We start from the raw sequence: 15,513 nt of genomic DNA, 5'->3' as shown, positions 1-15,513 counted from the left end.
GGTTATTTGACACAGAACAACTATTAATGTTCACTATAGCATTAGCATCCATTAGAAATAAGGGGAAGAAGCAAATGTGGCTCCTCTTGAGCATCACTGACTTGTAATTGTCCGACAACTTTTGTTTTATGACTATAATTTCATTTTTTATGTGTTCTTCAAATCGTCGAAAATCTAAGACCAATGAAAGAAGGGAACAAAGTTGAAGAAACACGAGAAACTATGTAGATCAAAGCTTTGTTCTCCATTCCATGCATGAATTTTAAGGCTGATACCATACGGCATAACTTCTCTATGATCGAGTATATTACTCTGGATTTCTCTCCTACATCTGTGGCCATCTTCTTTAGCATAGCAACCATATGTTCAGCTATCTTCATACCAAATTTTCAGCTATCTTCATGGTTCAGTTGTCGTCAGTTATTGCTTTCTTGCGTTCAGCCAAGTAGGTTTGGTTGTTCTCTGTTCGTATAGGTCACTGTCAACAATGACATTGAGGCCATACATTCCCAACGTCCTCTAGCTTCTTCTAGCACTTTTTCTCTTCTCTTTCTATCCTAAGCTCAATCCCTGCAAACATAAATACAAACCTATAGATGACGTGAAGAGAAAACCTCTCCAAGTTTGATTTGTCACATTCTCAATTGTCAAAGCTTTTGAGTTTCACTAATCAATGTGAAGAGGCTACGTTAACACACAATTTAGATTTTTTTCTTTCTAAGTCGTAATTTAGAAATTTCTTCTGTCTCTATCTAAAAAGAAGAGTACAGTTCATTCCTCTTCTTCGTCTATCTCATTGTGTACGCTCTATTCATGCTCATTTGATTTGCAAAGAAAAGAAGTAATTGCAAGATGATAGTTTCTATACCTGGCTATGATAAATCGTTCCTTTCAACTTTAAGCTCACTTCCCAACCGAAGTATCACTTGGTTTTCAGCCTCCACTTGATTTAGAAATCTATCAAACCTCTCCTTCTCATACGACGTATCTTCCTTGATCACATGTAATCGATGTAATTAATTAAGGAAGTAAAAAAGACTACTATACGTAGGCATTAGAGACATCAAGAGAGAAGAGAAGACTATATGTACCTTTTCGGCCTCATGCTCCGTTCTCCAAGAATAGCTCTTAACCATTCCTTTTTACCATATACTGTTTTGAAACTCAAAACAGAAGACCATGAGTTTCATTTATTAAATGGATTTTCATACAAATAAATGGGTATCCATTTAAACCCATTTATATTTTTTTTAATATTAGTTATTTTGATGAAAAATATTCCATGGAAAATATGTTTTTATGTTATAGATAGACTCAAACATGACTACTGGTTTTCCGGATGTTGTATCCCTCTAAAAACATGGATAAAGTGTAAGAATTAAAAGGATTTGAAACGACTGTTAATTCACCTAGAGGATAAACATACAATACCATCGGCGAATAGTGGCTGAGACGGAATAAGACTATGGGAGAAGAACCATCTACACGATGATGGCGTCACCGGAGGTACCTTTAGCCACGAAGCTGGTAGGGTAAATAGACCTAATTGAAAGAGAAGAAGAATAAGAAGAAGAAAGGCAGTAAGTAGCCGAACCTTTTTTTTGCCGTTTCGTTTAATGAAAATCGTCAGTGAGTAAGTAAAGAGGGTTTTGCAAATAAATTTTCCGTTTTTGTTTATTGAAATTTAATGAGTAATTAAAAAGATTTTAAGGAAAAAATTATAAGATAATAAATAGGAAAAAATATGTGGACACATGTCAAATGTATAGAATGCCAAATGTCAAAATTTTAGAGCAAGTTAAGAAGAAACTTTGTCATATTATATAAGAGACTAGATGAATACCCACGCTACGCGTGGGTTTGTTTTGAAAATTGTGAATATTGATTATTTTTGCTAATTTATGTTTATTTTTTATTTGTTATTATATAGTTAATAAAATTAAATCTATCTTATATGTAGTTACAATTTTTAAGATTAAATCTATTTTTTGACTTGAAATATAACCCGGAAAAAAGACTTACTTGTTAGCTGAAACCTCTTACTTATTCCTGTAATATCCTTCATCATCCTCATGGCTCTGCTAGTTGGTCAGAAGGTACTTTATCAGCTTTCTCAATATCTATTATGGGTACAAAGTTTTTTTTTATCCTTTTTGAATGGGATTCATTGAACTCTCTCGTTTATATTTTCAGGAGATACAAAAGTTCTACCTGCACAATACGGACCTAAAGCAGGAACGAAGAAGAACGAAAATGCTGAGAAGACTTGTTTTGAAGTCATATGGAAGCCTTAAACCGGATAGATTGGTAATCGTAAATGCGTTTAGTTTTTCAGAAGGAGGCTTATTTTGTTGCTTGAGTATGTCATACAGGTAATTCTTGGTTTTTAGATCTGAATTACTTTTGCTTTGAATATTGATAGGAAAAGTTGAAAGGGAGTATGAAACGATACTGAAAAGGACGCTACAGAGTATTTGTGTTTTGACAGTTGTTTCAAATACCACCACCTCAGTGATAATTCAGGTGAGTAGCTATTCAATGTTGTGTATATCGATATTGTCAACTTGAGTTGTATCTGATGTTTTTATTTTGTAATTCCCGTGTAGGTTGTACATGATGGTGGTTCTGTATCGTTTTTATGTTCCTTGCACCTTGGTAAACATTTACCGATGTTGTCTGAAACACATATAATCCGGTATAAACAATGTCTGTTTGAGTATTTATAGAGTTTATAGTAGTGAAAGTTTGTAATCCCATAAGCTGAGAGTGTGAATATATTTTTGTGTAACTTCTACCGTGGTCTCCATTCTGGCAGTTAGAAGGTAGAAAACGTTTGTTCTAAAGAAATATGATGTACATAAAGGGAGACTATGAAGGATGGAACTTACGAAGTCGAGAAGTTTTCCTTGAGATTCTTCTTCTTTCATATTGAACGATCGAGCAGAGAGTGAGAGAGATTTATTTTGTTAAAGTCTTGTAGGGAATTAGAATATTTGTTGGGTTTAGAAGCATTAAGCTATCACTGAAATGGGCTCGACCCATAAATATTGCACTCTAATAGATTCTAAAACACATATGGTTCATCCATTATGGGCTATTTTGTTTATTTCATTTGACACTTATAATTAGAAGCTGATGTGTATTAATAAAATGTTTTGATTGGGCGAATTAAAAGCTGATGTATCATTTCCAGAAGAGTCCAAAATGCTGAAGTGGCGGAAAGATGGAAAGAGATAGTCTCCTTTCATATATATGATTTTTCTTTTGTTAAAGAATAAAATCTCTATTAACATAAATGAATATCTTTTCACTATGCTCTTCAAGATGTAGGTGTCTTGGAAACTCCAGTCGTGTCTCGTAGTTGTTATGAAATCGAGATCTCATTAATGGTTTTTCTAAGCTACTTTGAGACGTGCGCAACACGAAGTTGTCTACAACTCTACGTTGACTATGATGCAGCAGAAAAGAATTACTTTGTGTGAGAACGTGCTAATTAAATAGCGAATACGTACGTGTCACGATCTGATAAGATGTGTATTACTGATAAGTACTAATAACTAATATACGTGTATCTCGTGACACATTATGTCTATATATATATACGTACACAAAACAAGTCATTGTTACAAACACACAAAACATAGAAAAAGAAAAATGTTTTCAGATGAAAAGAAAAGCAAAAATTATGGTTCAATCTTTTTGTACTGCTTCTTCTGTTTCGTACTCATTGTGGAAGTTGCAAGATTCGCAAAACCTTATTACAACCTTCAAAACCTAATGGAGACAGAAGCAGTAGTAGAAGAAGGTTTCTTGGCGGTGGAAGACTCAGGGAAACTTCCATGTCGCTTGTTAAGTCGTCCCTCTGTCTCTGTTCCTAGTCAGGATCAACAGAAGCTCTCGCAAGCAGTAACGCAAGAAACAAGAACTCGTCCTCCAAATTCATACTGTGTGAAGTTCCAGTCTTTTATCACTATGGCAAAACAGGTCAAAGAAAATGGTGGCAAGTATGAGTCACGTCCATTCTCCGTTGGTGGATACAACTGGTACGTACCCATTGGCTTCCAATTCAAAATCAATTGAAAATAAATCGAGAAGACCATACATGATACATACCTTATTATTGTTGTTGAATTTTTGATATGAGATGATATTTTAATGTACTATTATAGAATTTTTTTTTTGTATATGTTTTAACCATAACCAAGATTCTAATGTGTATAATAGATGTTTTAACTATATAAAATATCTGCTTAAATTGTTATAAGGACGTTCATTATCTACCCGAACTCAGACATTCCATCGGGCTCGGGTGGATACATCGCTTTACTTAAGAATCGATAACTCAAGCCTCATCACCAATCCGAAAGATGTGTACGCAGATATCACATTCCTCGCTTATAAAAGCAGTACAGACAAGTACCAATCATACCAAGGTACTAACTAACTATCTAGAGAGAGGGATATATCTATTTGTGGTTTCTTTGGACTAATTGAGTTTGATTGGTTCGCAGAGACTGATGCGCAGCGATTTCATTTGTTTAGACAACAGTGGGGACAAATAACCTTTCTTCCGATAGCATATTTTGAAAATCCGGGATATGGATACTCTTTCGACGGCGGAAGCGTTGTGTTTGGCGTTGACATCAACATTGTTAAACCCTTTGAAAATTGGGAAGTTTTCTCTAACGAACAAAACATTCGTGACCCTATTTTCGAATGGAGACTCACCAAATTCTCTACACTCTTTAAAGACTCTTACACTTCTGGTTCCTTTTCTTCCGGAGGAAGAAACTGGTACGTAACGCTCTTCCTCTTGTATATATATATAACAACACAAGATGTGTTAAAAAAAAAAAAAAAAAAATACAAGATGTGTTAGTTTAATTATGTGATGGTTGTGTACTGTGAAGGGCATTGAAATTGTATCCAAATGGAGTTGGAAATGCAACGGGTAATTCGTTGTCACTCTATTTGTTGAATGAGTCAAATGATAAGGGTTACGTGGAAGCCAAGTTACAAATTATTGACCAGAACCAATCCAACCATTTCGTGAAAAAAGGTTTGATATCTCCTTTCTCATTGATCCTTTACTACTAGTAATTTAAGAAATATATGTATTAACTTTGGATTTTGACCTATATATAGTGGCGGCATGGCCCAATGCAACAGAGAATTGATGGGGTTTCGACAGGTTTATACCTTTTTCAGATCGCAGAAACGCATCCAAAGGTTATGTCGTCAACGATACCCTCAAATTTCAAGTCGAGATCTTGTCCTTCTCGAAAACCGACTTCTACTCTCATCAGTCGTCTGTTGTTCTTCCTATTTCAACTGGAGATAGTACTTAGGTGACTAATCTTTGCTATGTAATTCAACAACTAGCCACTAGAACTATGGTTCATTGTTTTTGTTTCAGTTTAATAATAATGAGTTCGAGCCATTTTTTTTTTTTTTTAATTTTATTCTATGAGTTCGAGCTTTCCTGTGTCAAACTTGATTAATCTGATTTCACATTTTGAATACCAAGTTGGATAGAATATGAATTTAAAGCTTGGGTTATATGATCACGGATTTTAATATGAATATGAATATGAATACATCAAATTTTAATTGTCGTAGGACAACACATTAAAGACTAAAAAAAATTACAACAACCACAAGGAAAATTACACAAAATTTATTACCAAGCTTTTAACGAAGTCAAGGGATGATATAAAAGCACACAAACATGCACATGCATGAATAATAATTTAAAAAAAAACATAAATGGTACTTAACAAGATTATATCACTTGATAATTTGTCATCCAAACAACTTGTAGAAATTTTAGAACTGGATTTTCGGATATAAACTTGGAGCCAACCTAGGTTTCGCGCATGCGAGTAGAGGCTTGGCCATAAACAAGTTGCTCTCCGCCGAAATGAGTTCGACTTGAGTTTTACCATTAGGGAGAGTCCATTCGAACCCTTGGAGAAGCCTGGCTAACAACATGATGGTCATAGATGTCCCAATCTTAGTGCCTGGGCAGCTACATGATGAGGCATGAACACATTAGCTGGGTGAAGACGAAAAGATTCTTTGCTACAAGCTTTGATGTAGTTGAGTTTTGGTATGTCTGATTCTTGCACAAGTCTGTCTTTCCCAACTATCATGTCCAATTCATTTGTGGCTTTCTCAAGAATTTCTGGATGGTTCAGAATCTCCGCTATCGTCCACTCCACGTTATTCATCAGATTGTCAATTGTTGCTAAATTGATTTCCTACATGTAGGATAGTATATAAGTATATAACTATAAAAGATTAATAAAACCATGTTCAAACCTCAAATTTGAAGTTAGAAAGAACCCCGAGTAATATGTAAGGGATATTGCCGCTTAGTTTTGAGTTGGAAGTCCACAAACCCTCATCACAAAGCGTAATTTCATGTGTAACAATTCTATGTGTGAACATCACTAACCTTGCATTGAGCCCTAATCTCATCAAATGTGTACAGATGCATTCCTTGATCATCTTTTGACGTGATGAGGATATCGAGCCAGTCTTCTTCTGTAGCTTTTCCGCCTTTCTTCCTCCATAAACGTATTCTGGCTTGGATGATCGGGTCGTTACATCTGTTGATTATATGAACCGCTTCTCTTACCTCCTTCTCCTCTTTATCTACGTTCCACCCACTAAGAAAAGGGATGTAATTTGTTAAGTTGAAGCTGAAAAAGCAATCAAGAGCTAGGTATATTGCGTCCATATGCTCTTTCTCTTTTTGCTCGAGACCGCCATTCTCTACAGCTTCATCAAGACAAAGCATCCTCATCCGTACCGGCTTAAATGGCTCAATGATGAGGCTGAACTAAGGATCTCTGAGCAAGTTACCATACCATTCACCATCGGCAAATATTCAGATCAAGTTGTGTGTGATGTGGTTCCTATGCAAGCTGGTCACCTTCTTCTAGGACGACCATGGCAGTTTGATAAAGAGACTCTACACAATGGCCGAACCAACTACTACTCATTCACTCACAACAACAAGAAACACTCTCTAGCTCCACTCACTCCTCAAGAAGTGCATGAGATGAAACTGGCCATGTCAAAAGGAGCTAAGTCAAAGAAAACCAACATTTATATCACATTACTTAAGAATCGATAACTCAAGCCTCATCACCAATCCGAAAGATGTGTACGCAGATATCACATTCCTCGCTTATAAAAGCAGTACAGACAAGTACCAATCATACCAAGGTACTAACTATAACTATCTAGAGAGAGGGATATATCTATTTGTGTTTTCTTTGGACTAATTAAGTTTGATTGGTTTGCAGAGACCGATGCGCAGCGATTTCATTTGTTTAAACAACAGTGGGGACTATTAACTTTTCTTCCGCTTGAATATTTTAGAAATCCGGGATATGGATACTCTTTCGACGACGGAAGCGTTGTGTTTGGCGTTGACATCAACACTTTGAAAAATGGGAAGTTTTCTCTAACGAACAAAACATTCGTGACCCTATTTTCGAATGGAGGCTCACCAAATTCTCTACACTCTTTCATGACTCTTACACTTCTGATTACTTTTCTTCCGGTGGAAGAAACTGGTACGTGACTCTCTTCCTCTTGTATATATATAACAACACAAGATTAATTTTTAGTTTAATTATGTGAGGGTTGTGTACTATGAAGGGCATTGAAAGTGTATCCAAATGGAGTTGGAAATGCAACGGGTAATTCGTTGTCACTCTATTTGTTGAATGAGTCAAATGATAAGGGTTACGTGGAAGCCAAGTTACAAATTATTGACCAGAACCAATCCAACCATTTCGTGAAAAAAAGGTTTGATATCTCCTTTCTCATTGATCCTTTACTACTAGTAATTTAAGAAATATATGTATTAACTTTGGATTTTGACCTATATATAGTGGCGGCATGGCCCAATGCAACAGAGAATTGATGGGGTTTCGACAGGTTTATACCTTTTTCAGATCGCAGAAACGCATCCAAAGGTTATGTCGTCAACGATACCCTCAAATTTCAAGTCGAGATCTTGTCCTTCTCGAAAACCGACTTCTACTCTCATCAGTCGTCTGTTGTTCTTCCTATTTCAACTGGAGATAGTACTTAGGTGACTAATCTTTGCTATGTAATTCAACAACTAGCCACTAGAACTATGGTTCATTGTTTTTGTTTCAGTTTAATAATAATGAGTTCGAGCCATTTTTTTTTTTTTTTAATTTTATTCTATGAGTTCGAGCTTTCCTGTGTCAAACTTGATTAATCTGATTTCACATTTTGAATACCAAGTTGGATAGAATATGAATTTAAAGCTTGGGTTATATGATCACGGATTTTAATATGAATATGAATATGAATACATCAAATTTTAATTGTCGTAGGACAACACATTAAAGACTAAAAAAAATTACAACAACCACAAGGAAAATTACACAAAATTTATTACCAAGCTTTTAACGAAGTCAAGGGATGATATAAAAGCACACAAACATGCACATGCATGAATAATAATTTAAAAAAAAACATAAATGGTACTTAACAAGATTATATCACTTGATAATTTGTCATCCAAACAACTTGTAGAAATTTTAGAACTGGATTTTCGGATATAAACTTGGAGCCAACCTAGGTTTCGCGCATGCGAGTAGAGGCTTGGCCATAAACAAGTTGCTCTCCGCCGAAATGAGTTCGACTTGAGTTTTACCATTAGGGAGAGTCCATTCGAACCCTTGGAGAAGCCTGGCTAACAACATGATGGTCATAGATGTCCCAATCTTAGTGCCTGGGCAGCTACGCCGACCGGTACCGAATGTAACGAACCGCATGTCCGGCTCTATCAGAGTCACGCCCAATGAGTTCTCAACATGGCCATCGAGGTGTCTTTCGGGCTTGAACGTGTTAGGCTCGTCCCATATTTTAGGATTCCGACCAAGCCCCACACGGCTCACAAGAATTTGACTACCTATCATTGGAATAATATAATACAAATTTGTATAATGTTAGACTATACCATGTTGGAATAAATATCATTTAATTGTTTGACAAGATTTTATTAGAATTTAATATCCAAGATAACGTTAAACTCCCGCCGTTCCTATTAGTTGGTTACATTATATAATGACGACATTTTAAAATGTTCCTTTCTACTATATAATGACGTTGTGCAGGCATGCATCTCTTACGTCAGAAATGCCTCTCTTATTTTTTTAAAAATAAGATTACACCAGGAATTTACTGGTTTAGTTTAAGAGACTACTTAGTTTTATGTAAGTGCACTCTATACCTGGAGCTCAGATAAGTGCACAAGTTGCCGGAACAGGATTGAAGCTGTTCTTGGATACAGGAGTAATGACTAAGTAATTGTTACTGACGTGGAATAGGCGCCAAATGAATGAATGACGTGGTGATCACAACAGAATAAGTTCAGTTTGGCAAGAAGATATTCGATGGAGATTTGGAGAGATCCAAGATCGAGAAGACTAAACCTAGAAGATCTGAAGACCTCGTGAACATAAAAGGGGTGCTAAGGCTCTTGCTAGGGTTAGCCGTTTTTGAAGCAAAAAAGTAACGCAAGCTTTTTTGTTCTGTTAGAGAGTAAGCTTTACTCTGTTTTAAGTTACAAGAGAGATTAGAGAGTGTGTTCTTGTAATTCTCTTGTGAGTCTTAGAAATCTCAGGTGACAAGCTAAAAGTAGTTTTAGGTCTTGTGTAAAACCAGTTAAGAGAGTTGTAACTTCTTAACCAGATTTCTAATAAAGTAATACTCAGTGTTTCTGAGTTTGGGGAATACGGTTCTGAGTTCATCCAAATTTCACTTGGTATCAGAGCAGGCATCTGAACTAAGTTGTACTTGACAACAGGTGAAGATCCTGCGGAGAGGATGGACTACCCCAAGGAGTTTATTGCTATCGGTAAGTCAATCATGCTGGAAAAAGGAAACTACGGTCATTGGAAGGTGAAGATGAGAGCACTCATCCGTGGACTTGGAAAGGAAGCTTGGATTGCTACTAGCGTTGGATGGAAGCCCCCAGTCACTAAAGGTGAAGATGGAAAGGATGTGATTAAGTCAGAAGATCAGTGGACTGACGCAGAAGAAAAAACAGCTACAGCAAACTCAAAAGCTTTGTCTCTGATTTTCAACTCTGTGAATCAGAATCAGTTTAAACGAATCCAAAACTGTGAATCTGCTAAGGAGGCTTGGGATAAACTTGCTAAAGCGTATGAAGGAACAAGCAGTGTAAAGCGATCTCGGATAGATATGTTGGCATCGCAGTTTGAAAATCTGACCATGGATGAGATGGAGACCATTGAGGAGTTTAGCGGCAAGATCAGTGCTATAGCTAGTGAAGCACACAACCTTGGTAAGCAGTATAAGGACAAGAAACTGGTTAAAAAACTACTGAGGTGTCTTCCTTCAAGGTTTGAGAGCAAGAGAACTGCTATGGGAACTTCACTGGACACGGATACAATTGAGTTTGAAGAAGTGGTTGGCATGCTTCAGGCATATGAGCTAGAAATCACTACTGGTAAAGGTGGTTCCTCTAAGGGATTGGCCCTAACTGCGTCTGGTGAAAGGAATGAGATTCAAGAACTGAAGGATGAAATGAGCTTGATGGCTAAAAACTTTAATCGAGCAATCAGACGAGTCGAGAAGAGAGGATTTGTAAGAGGTCAGGGAGCTGATAGAGACAGAGATCGGAGTGGAAAGAGAAATGAGGTTCAGTGCCATGAATGTCAGGGCTACGGACACATTAAAGCCGAGTGTCCATCTCTGAAGAGAAAAGAGCTGAAATGCTCAGAGTGTAAGGGAATTGGACACTCGAAATTTGACTGTGTTGGATCAAAATCCAAGCCGGAGAGATCATACATTGTTGAGAGCGATAGTGAATCTGGAGATGACGATTCAGATGATGATGTGAAAGGTTTCGTTTCCTTTGTAGGAATCATAGAAGAAAACTCTGACAGTGATGTAGAAGGCAGAGATAGTATTGTCCAAGCTGATGATGAATCAGAAATGGAGAAGGATCTTGACGTTGATGGACAGTTCAGGAAAATGTATGACAACTGGTGTCTTCTGAGTAAAGAGAAGATTGCTTGGATGGAAGAGAAGCTAGCAATTTTTGGAACTAAATGAAAAACTGAAAGCTGACTTAGCTCTGGAGAATCAGAAGAATAGTGAACTCGTTCAGAAACTCGGGTTGGAAGAGGAGAATGTCAGAGTGCTTACTCAAGAACTTAGCGATACCCGCAAGAAGATACACATGTTGAACAGTGGAATAAAGGACTTGGATAGCATCTTAGCCTCTGGAAGAACAGGAAAATCCAACTTTGGATTGGGGTATCAAGGAGGAGAAACAAGTGGTAAGACGAATTTTGTTCCAAGCAAAGCTGTACCTGGTGTTCGAAGTCAGACAGGATTCATAAACCAGACCAGAGCTGTTCCAGCAAGACAACAGTATCAGAACTACAATTATCGTCAGACAGGGTTTCAAAACCAGACTGGAGCTGTTCCAGCAAGACGACAGTACCAGAACTTCAATCACAGTCACTATCACAGGTCAGTGACAGGTTACGAATGCTACTACTGTGGACGACATGGTCACATTCAGAGATTCTGCTACAGATATGCAGCTAAGGTAAACCAGCTGAAACGACAAGGTAAGCTCTATCCACATCAACACAGAGCTTCAAAGATGTATGTTAAGAGGGACGATCTGTACTGTCATGTAGCATACACTTCAGCTGAAGCAGGTGGGTCAAGGCCGTGGTACTTTGACAGTGGAGCATCTCGACACATGACGGGAAGTCAGTCTAATCTTAACAACTACACTACTGTTAAGGAGAGTAAAGTCACATTCGGTGGTGGAGCTAAAGGAAGAATTAGAGGAAAAGGAGACTTGACTGAAGCTGAAAAACCGCAACTCACAAATGTTTACTTTGTGGAGGGACTTACTGCAAATTTGATAAGTGTAAGTCAGCTATGTGATGAAGGATTAACAGTGAGCTTCAACAGAGTCAAGTGTTGGGCTACAGATGAGAAGAATCAGAATGCTTTTTCAGGTGTTAGAACCGGTAACAACTGCTAAATGTGGGAAGAACCAAAAGTTTGTCTTAGAGCTGAAAAAGATGACCCTGTCTTGTGGTATCAACGCCTTGGCCACATGAATGTCAGAAGCATGTCCAAGTTGGTCAATAAGGAAATGGTTAGAGGTGTACCGGAGTTAAAGCATCTTGACAAGATCGTGTGTAGTGCTTGCAACCAAGGAAAACAGATTAGAGTTCAACACAAGAAGGTGGAGGGAGTGCAGACCACTCAAGTTTTAGATCTCATTCACATGGATCTAATGGGACCAATGCAGACAGAAAGCATTGCCGGAAAGAGATATGTTTTTGTCTTGGTTGATGACTTCTCACGTTATACTTGGGTAAGATTTATCAGGGAAAAATCTGAGACTGCCAACAGCTTCAAGATCTTAGCTCTTCAGCTGAAAAATGAGAAGAAGATGGGAATAAAACAAATCAGAAGTGATCGCGGAGGTGAGTTTCTAAGTGAAGTCTTTAACAGCTTCTGTGAGTCTCAAGGAATTTTCCACCAATACTCAGCACCTAGAACTCCACAGTCTAATGGTGTTGTTGAAAGGAAAAATCGAACTCTTCAAGAAATAGCCAGAGCCATGATTCATGGAAATGGAGTCCCTGAGAAGTTTTGGGCTGATGCCATTAGTACTGCATGCTATGTCATAAACCGAGTGTATGTCAGGATAGGGTCTGATAAAACTCCCTATGAGATCTGGAAGGGGAAGAAGCCAAATCTAAGTTACTTCCGAGTGTTTGGATGTGTCTGTTACATCATGAATGATAAGGATCAGCTGGGAAAATTTGATTCTCGCAGTGAAGAAGGTTTCTTTCTTGGTTATGCTACCAACAGTTTGGCATATCGAGTTTGGAACAAGAGGAGGGGAAAGATAGAAGAGTCAATGAACGTTGTCTTTGATGATGGAAGTATACCCACTTTGCAAATAATTGCAAGTAATAGTGGTGAAGCTCACAACTCAACTCCAAGGATCCAAGAAGTGGAAGGAAATGAGAATCAAAATGTCAGTGAAGCAAATGAATCAGAAGAAGAATCTGATGAGGAAGTTCACCCAATCCAAGTTCACCGTAACCATTCTGCTGGGGATGTAATCGGAGACCTGAACGGTGAGATGGTAACAAGAGGGATAAAACAGAACTACAGACAGATGGCTTCATTCGCAGGCTTTGAAGAAATCATGTTTTCCTGTTTCGTCTCTATAACAGAACCTAAGAATGTTAAAGAAGCCTTGGACGATCACTTCTGGACTCTTGCAATGGAGGATGAATTAGAAGAATTCTCAAGAAACCAAGTTTGGAATTTGGTTCCCCGGCCTCCAAAGGTGAATGTTATTGGAACTAAGTGGATTTTCAAAAACAAATGTGATGAAGAGGGAAATATCATCAGAAACAAAGCTAGGCTTGTGGCACAAGGATACACGCAAGTTGAGGGACTTGATTACGATGAAACATTTGCTCCGGTTGCAAGGCTTGAATGCATAAGGTTTCTTCTTGGCACAGCGTGTGGTATGGGGTTTAAACTGCAGCAGATGGATGTCAAGAGCGCCTTCTTGAATGGAATCATACAGGAGGAAGTGTATGTAGAGCAGCCCAAAGGATTTGAAAGTCTTGAGTTCCCGGATCATGTGTTTAAACTGGAAAAAGCATTGTACGGATTGAAACAAGCACCTCGCGCATGGTATGAGAGACTTACTACTTTTCTGATTGTACAAGGATACATACGTGGGAATGTTGATAAAACTCTGTTTGTCAAAAAGGACAGTCATGGGATGATCATCATACAAATCTATGTAGATGACATTGTTTTTGGAGGAACATCCGACAAACTTGTAAAATCGTTTGTACAGGCAATGACAACTGAGTTCAGGATGAGTATGGTAGGAGAACTCAAGTATTTTCTGGGGTTGCAGGTGAACCAGACAGATGAATGCATTACCATCTCACAGAGCACATATGCCCAAAATCTGGTAAAACGGTTTGGATTATGTTCTAGCAAGTCGGTCAGAACTCCCATGAGTACTACGCAGAAACTCTCCAAGGATGAGGCTGGTGAAAAGGTAGATGAAAAGATATATAGAGGCATGATAGGGAGTCTCCTCTACCTCACTGCAAGTAGGCCTGACTTATGTCTCAGCGTAGGACTGTGCGCAAGATACCAAGCTAATCCCAAGGCTTTCCACTTAGCAGCTGTGAAGAGAATTGTCAAATATGTGAAAGGAACAGTGAACTACGGGCTTAGTTACACCAGGGATACTAGTCTGGCACTAGTTGGCTACTGTGATGCTGACTGGGCAGGGAATCTTGATGATCGTCGGAGTACTACTGGTGGTTGTTTTTTTCTAGGAAACAATCTCATCTCATGGCACAGTAAGAAGCAGAATTCTGTAGCATTGTCTACAGCCGAGTCTGAATATATTGTCCTTGGCAGCTGCTGCACTCAACTCCTCTAGATGAAACAAATGGGCCTGGATTATGGTATGTCATTTCTTGAACCTTTACTTGTTAAATGTGATAATCAAAGTGCAATTGAGATCTCTAAGAATCCTGTGCATCATTCTAGAACTAAACACATTGAGATAAGGCATCACTTTGTTAGAGAATTAGTTGAAGAAAAACAAGTTATCATAGAACATGTACCCACTGGAATCCAACTTGCTGATATTTTCACTAAGCCTTTAGACTTTGACACGTTTGTGAACTTGCAAAAGTCCCTGGGTGTTTGTGAACTCTGACTATCTTCTCGTTGAGTGTTTGTGCTGAAACAGGGTTGGTTGTACAGTGAGAAGTGTGTTTTTCAAAACGATCCTGATTAACAAGTTTTTTTTTAAAAAAATCTTTTGCTGAAAAGTTCATCAAGAGAAAGAGCTACCTTTCATGTGTTGGAGCTGCAAAGTCAGTAAATTATGTGATGGACAATGTGTGTAGAGCATTCAGGAAGGCGTGAAATGCAGAAAGGAGCAGAAAAGAAGCATTTCATGTCATAAGATGAAGCATGAGCTTATCTAAGTCACGGGGGATAAAGGAGAAATCTTGTCACTAACCCGAGGGAACAAAGGAGAAATCTTGTTTACCTAACAAATATGTGAGAGGAGCAAACATCAATCAAAATAAAGGAGGTTCAGAAGCAGTTTTATAATAATAAAAAAAAAAAAAAGGAGCTGCTGTCCTCTACTTGCACTCTCCTCTCACTGCAGAAAAGAGCAGTAAGATGCATATTAACAAGGTCTGAAACGCATTCTCAGCCTTGTGGTTACATAGAGCCTGAATGCTGCTGCATAGTCTGTCACATTCCTTGTCAAAGGACTCGCTAGCTCTCTGATCTATGACAGTGTGAAGACTACTCTTGAAGAATCAACATTCTCATATGTGTTGGAACAGCAGATTGTGTGTTTTTGAGTGTCTGAAAAAAAAAAAAAAAAAA

At 38.0% G+C, this 15,513-nt stretch overlaps 2 protein-coding genes and 3 pseudogenes across 4 annotated transcripts; 3 read left to right on the top strand and 2 right to left on the bottom strand.

The window, feature by feature from the left end:
- Window positions 1-1,319: 1,319 nt before the first annotated feature.
- On the top strand, window positions 1,320-2,756 carry LOC9324311 (annotated as a pseudogene).
- Window positions 2,757-3,631: 875 nt separating this feature from the next.
- Window positions 3,632-5,440, top strand: LOC9322781 (annotated as a pseudogene). The gene is made up of 5 exons (XR_002333789.1): window positions 3,632-4,043; window positions 4,266-4,433; window positions 4,512-4,794; window positions 4,911-5,059; window positions 5,146-5,440. The product of XR_002333789.1 is annotated as a probable inactive serine/threonine-protein kinase fnkC (transcript).
- A 556-nt stretch (window positions 5,441-5,996) lies between these two features.
- Window positions 5,997-6,808, bottom strand: LOC9324310 (dihomomethionine N-hydroxylase). Its single transcript, XM_021035126.1, has 2 exons — window positions 6,458-6,808; window positions 5,997-6,260 (listed from the first exon to the last, which is right to left on the bottom strand). The coding sequence occupies exons 1-2, from the start codon at window positions 6,806-6,808 to the stop codon at window positions 5,997-5,999; spliced, it is 615 nt and encodes a 204-aa protein (XP_020890785.1).
- Window positions 6,809-7,078: 270 nt separating this feature from the next.
- LOC9322780 lies at window positions 7,079-8,110 on the top strand (annotated as a pseudogene). The gene is made up of 4 exons (XR_002333993.1): window positions 7,079-7,095; window positions 7,255-7,586; window positions 7,672-7,821; window positions 7,954-8,110. The product of XR_002333993.1 is annotated as a probable inactive serine/threonine-protein kinase fnkC (transcript).
- Window positions 8,111-8,383: 273 nt separating this feature from the next.
- LOC110224175 (cytochrome P450 79B1) lies at window positions 8,384-9,164 on the bottom strand. Its single transcript, XM_021009955.1, is given in 2 exon segments — window positions 8,384-8,632; window positions 8,634-9,164. Coding segments are annotated over 2 exon segments (456 nt in total). The 5' UTR covers window positions 8,970-9,164; the 3' UTR covers window positions 8,384-8,512.
- Between the last annotated feature and the right edge of the window lie 6,349 nt (window positions 9,165-15,513).

The sequence above is a fragment of the Arabidopsis lyrata genome, assembly GCF_000004255.2.
Source record: "Arabidopsis lyrata subsp. lyrata unplaced genomic scaffold ARALYscaffold_2, whole genome shotgun sequence".
Taxonomy (NCBI): domain Eukaryota; kingdom Viridiplantae; phylum Streptophyta; class Magnoliopsida; order Brassicales; family Brassicaceae; genus Arabidopsis; species Arabidopsis lyrata.
Note: the sequence above shows the minus strand (reverse complement) of the source record. Positions and strands in the feature narration are given on the sequence as shown.

What these genes read in the sequence shown, in the direction of transcription:
- LOC9324310 (XM_021035126.1), bottom strand. Translation starts at nt 6,808, where the DNA reads ATGAGGATGCTTTGTCTTGATGAAGCTGTAGAGAATGGCGGTCTCGAG. An exon ending in AGATTAGGGCTCAATGCAAG is followed by an intron (nt 6,261 to 6,457) that starts GTTAGTGATGTT and finishes TCCTACATGTAG; the next exon opens with GAAATCAATTTAGCAACAAT.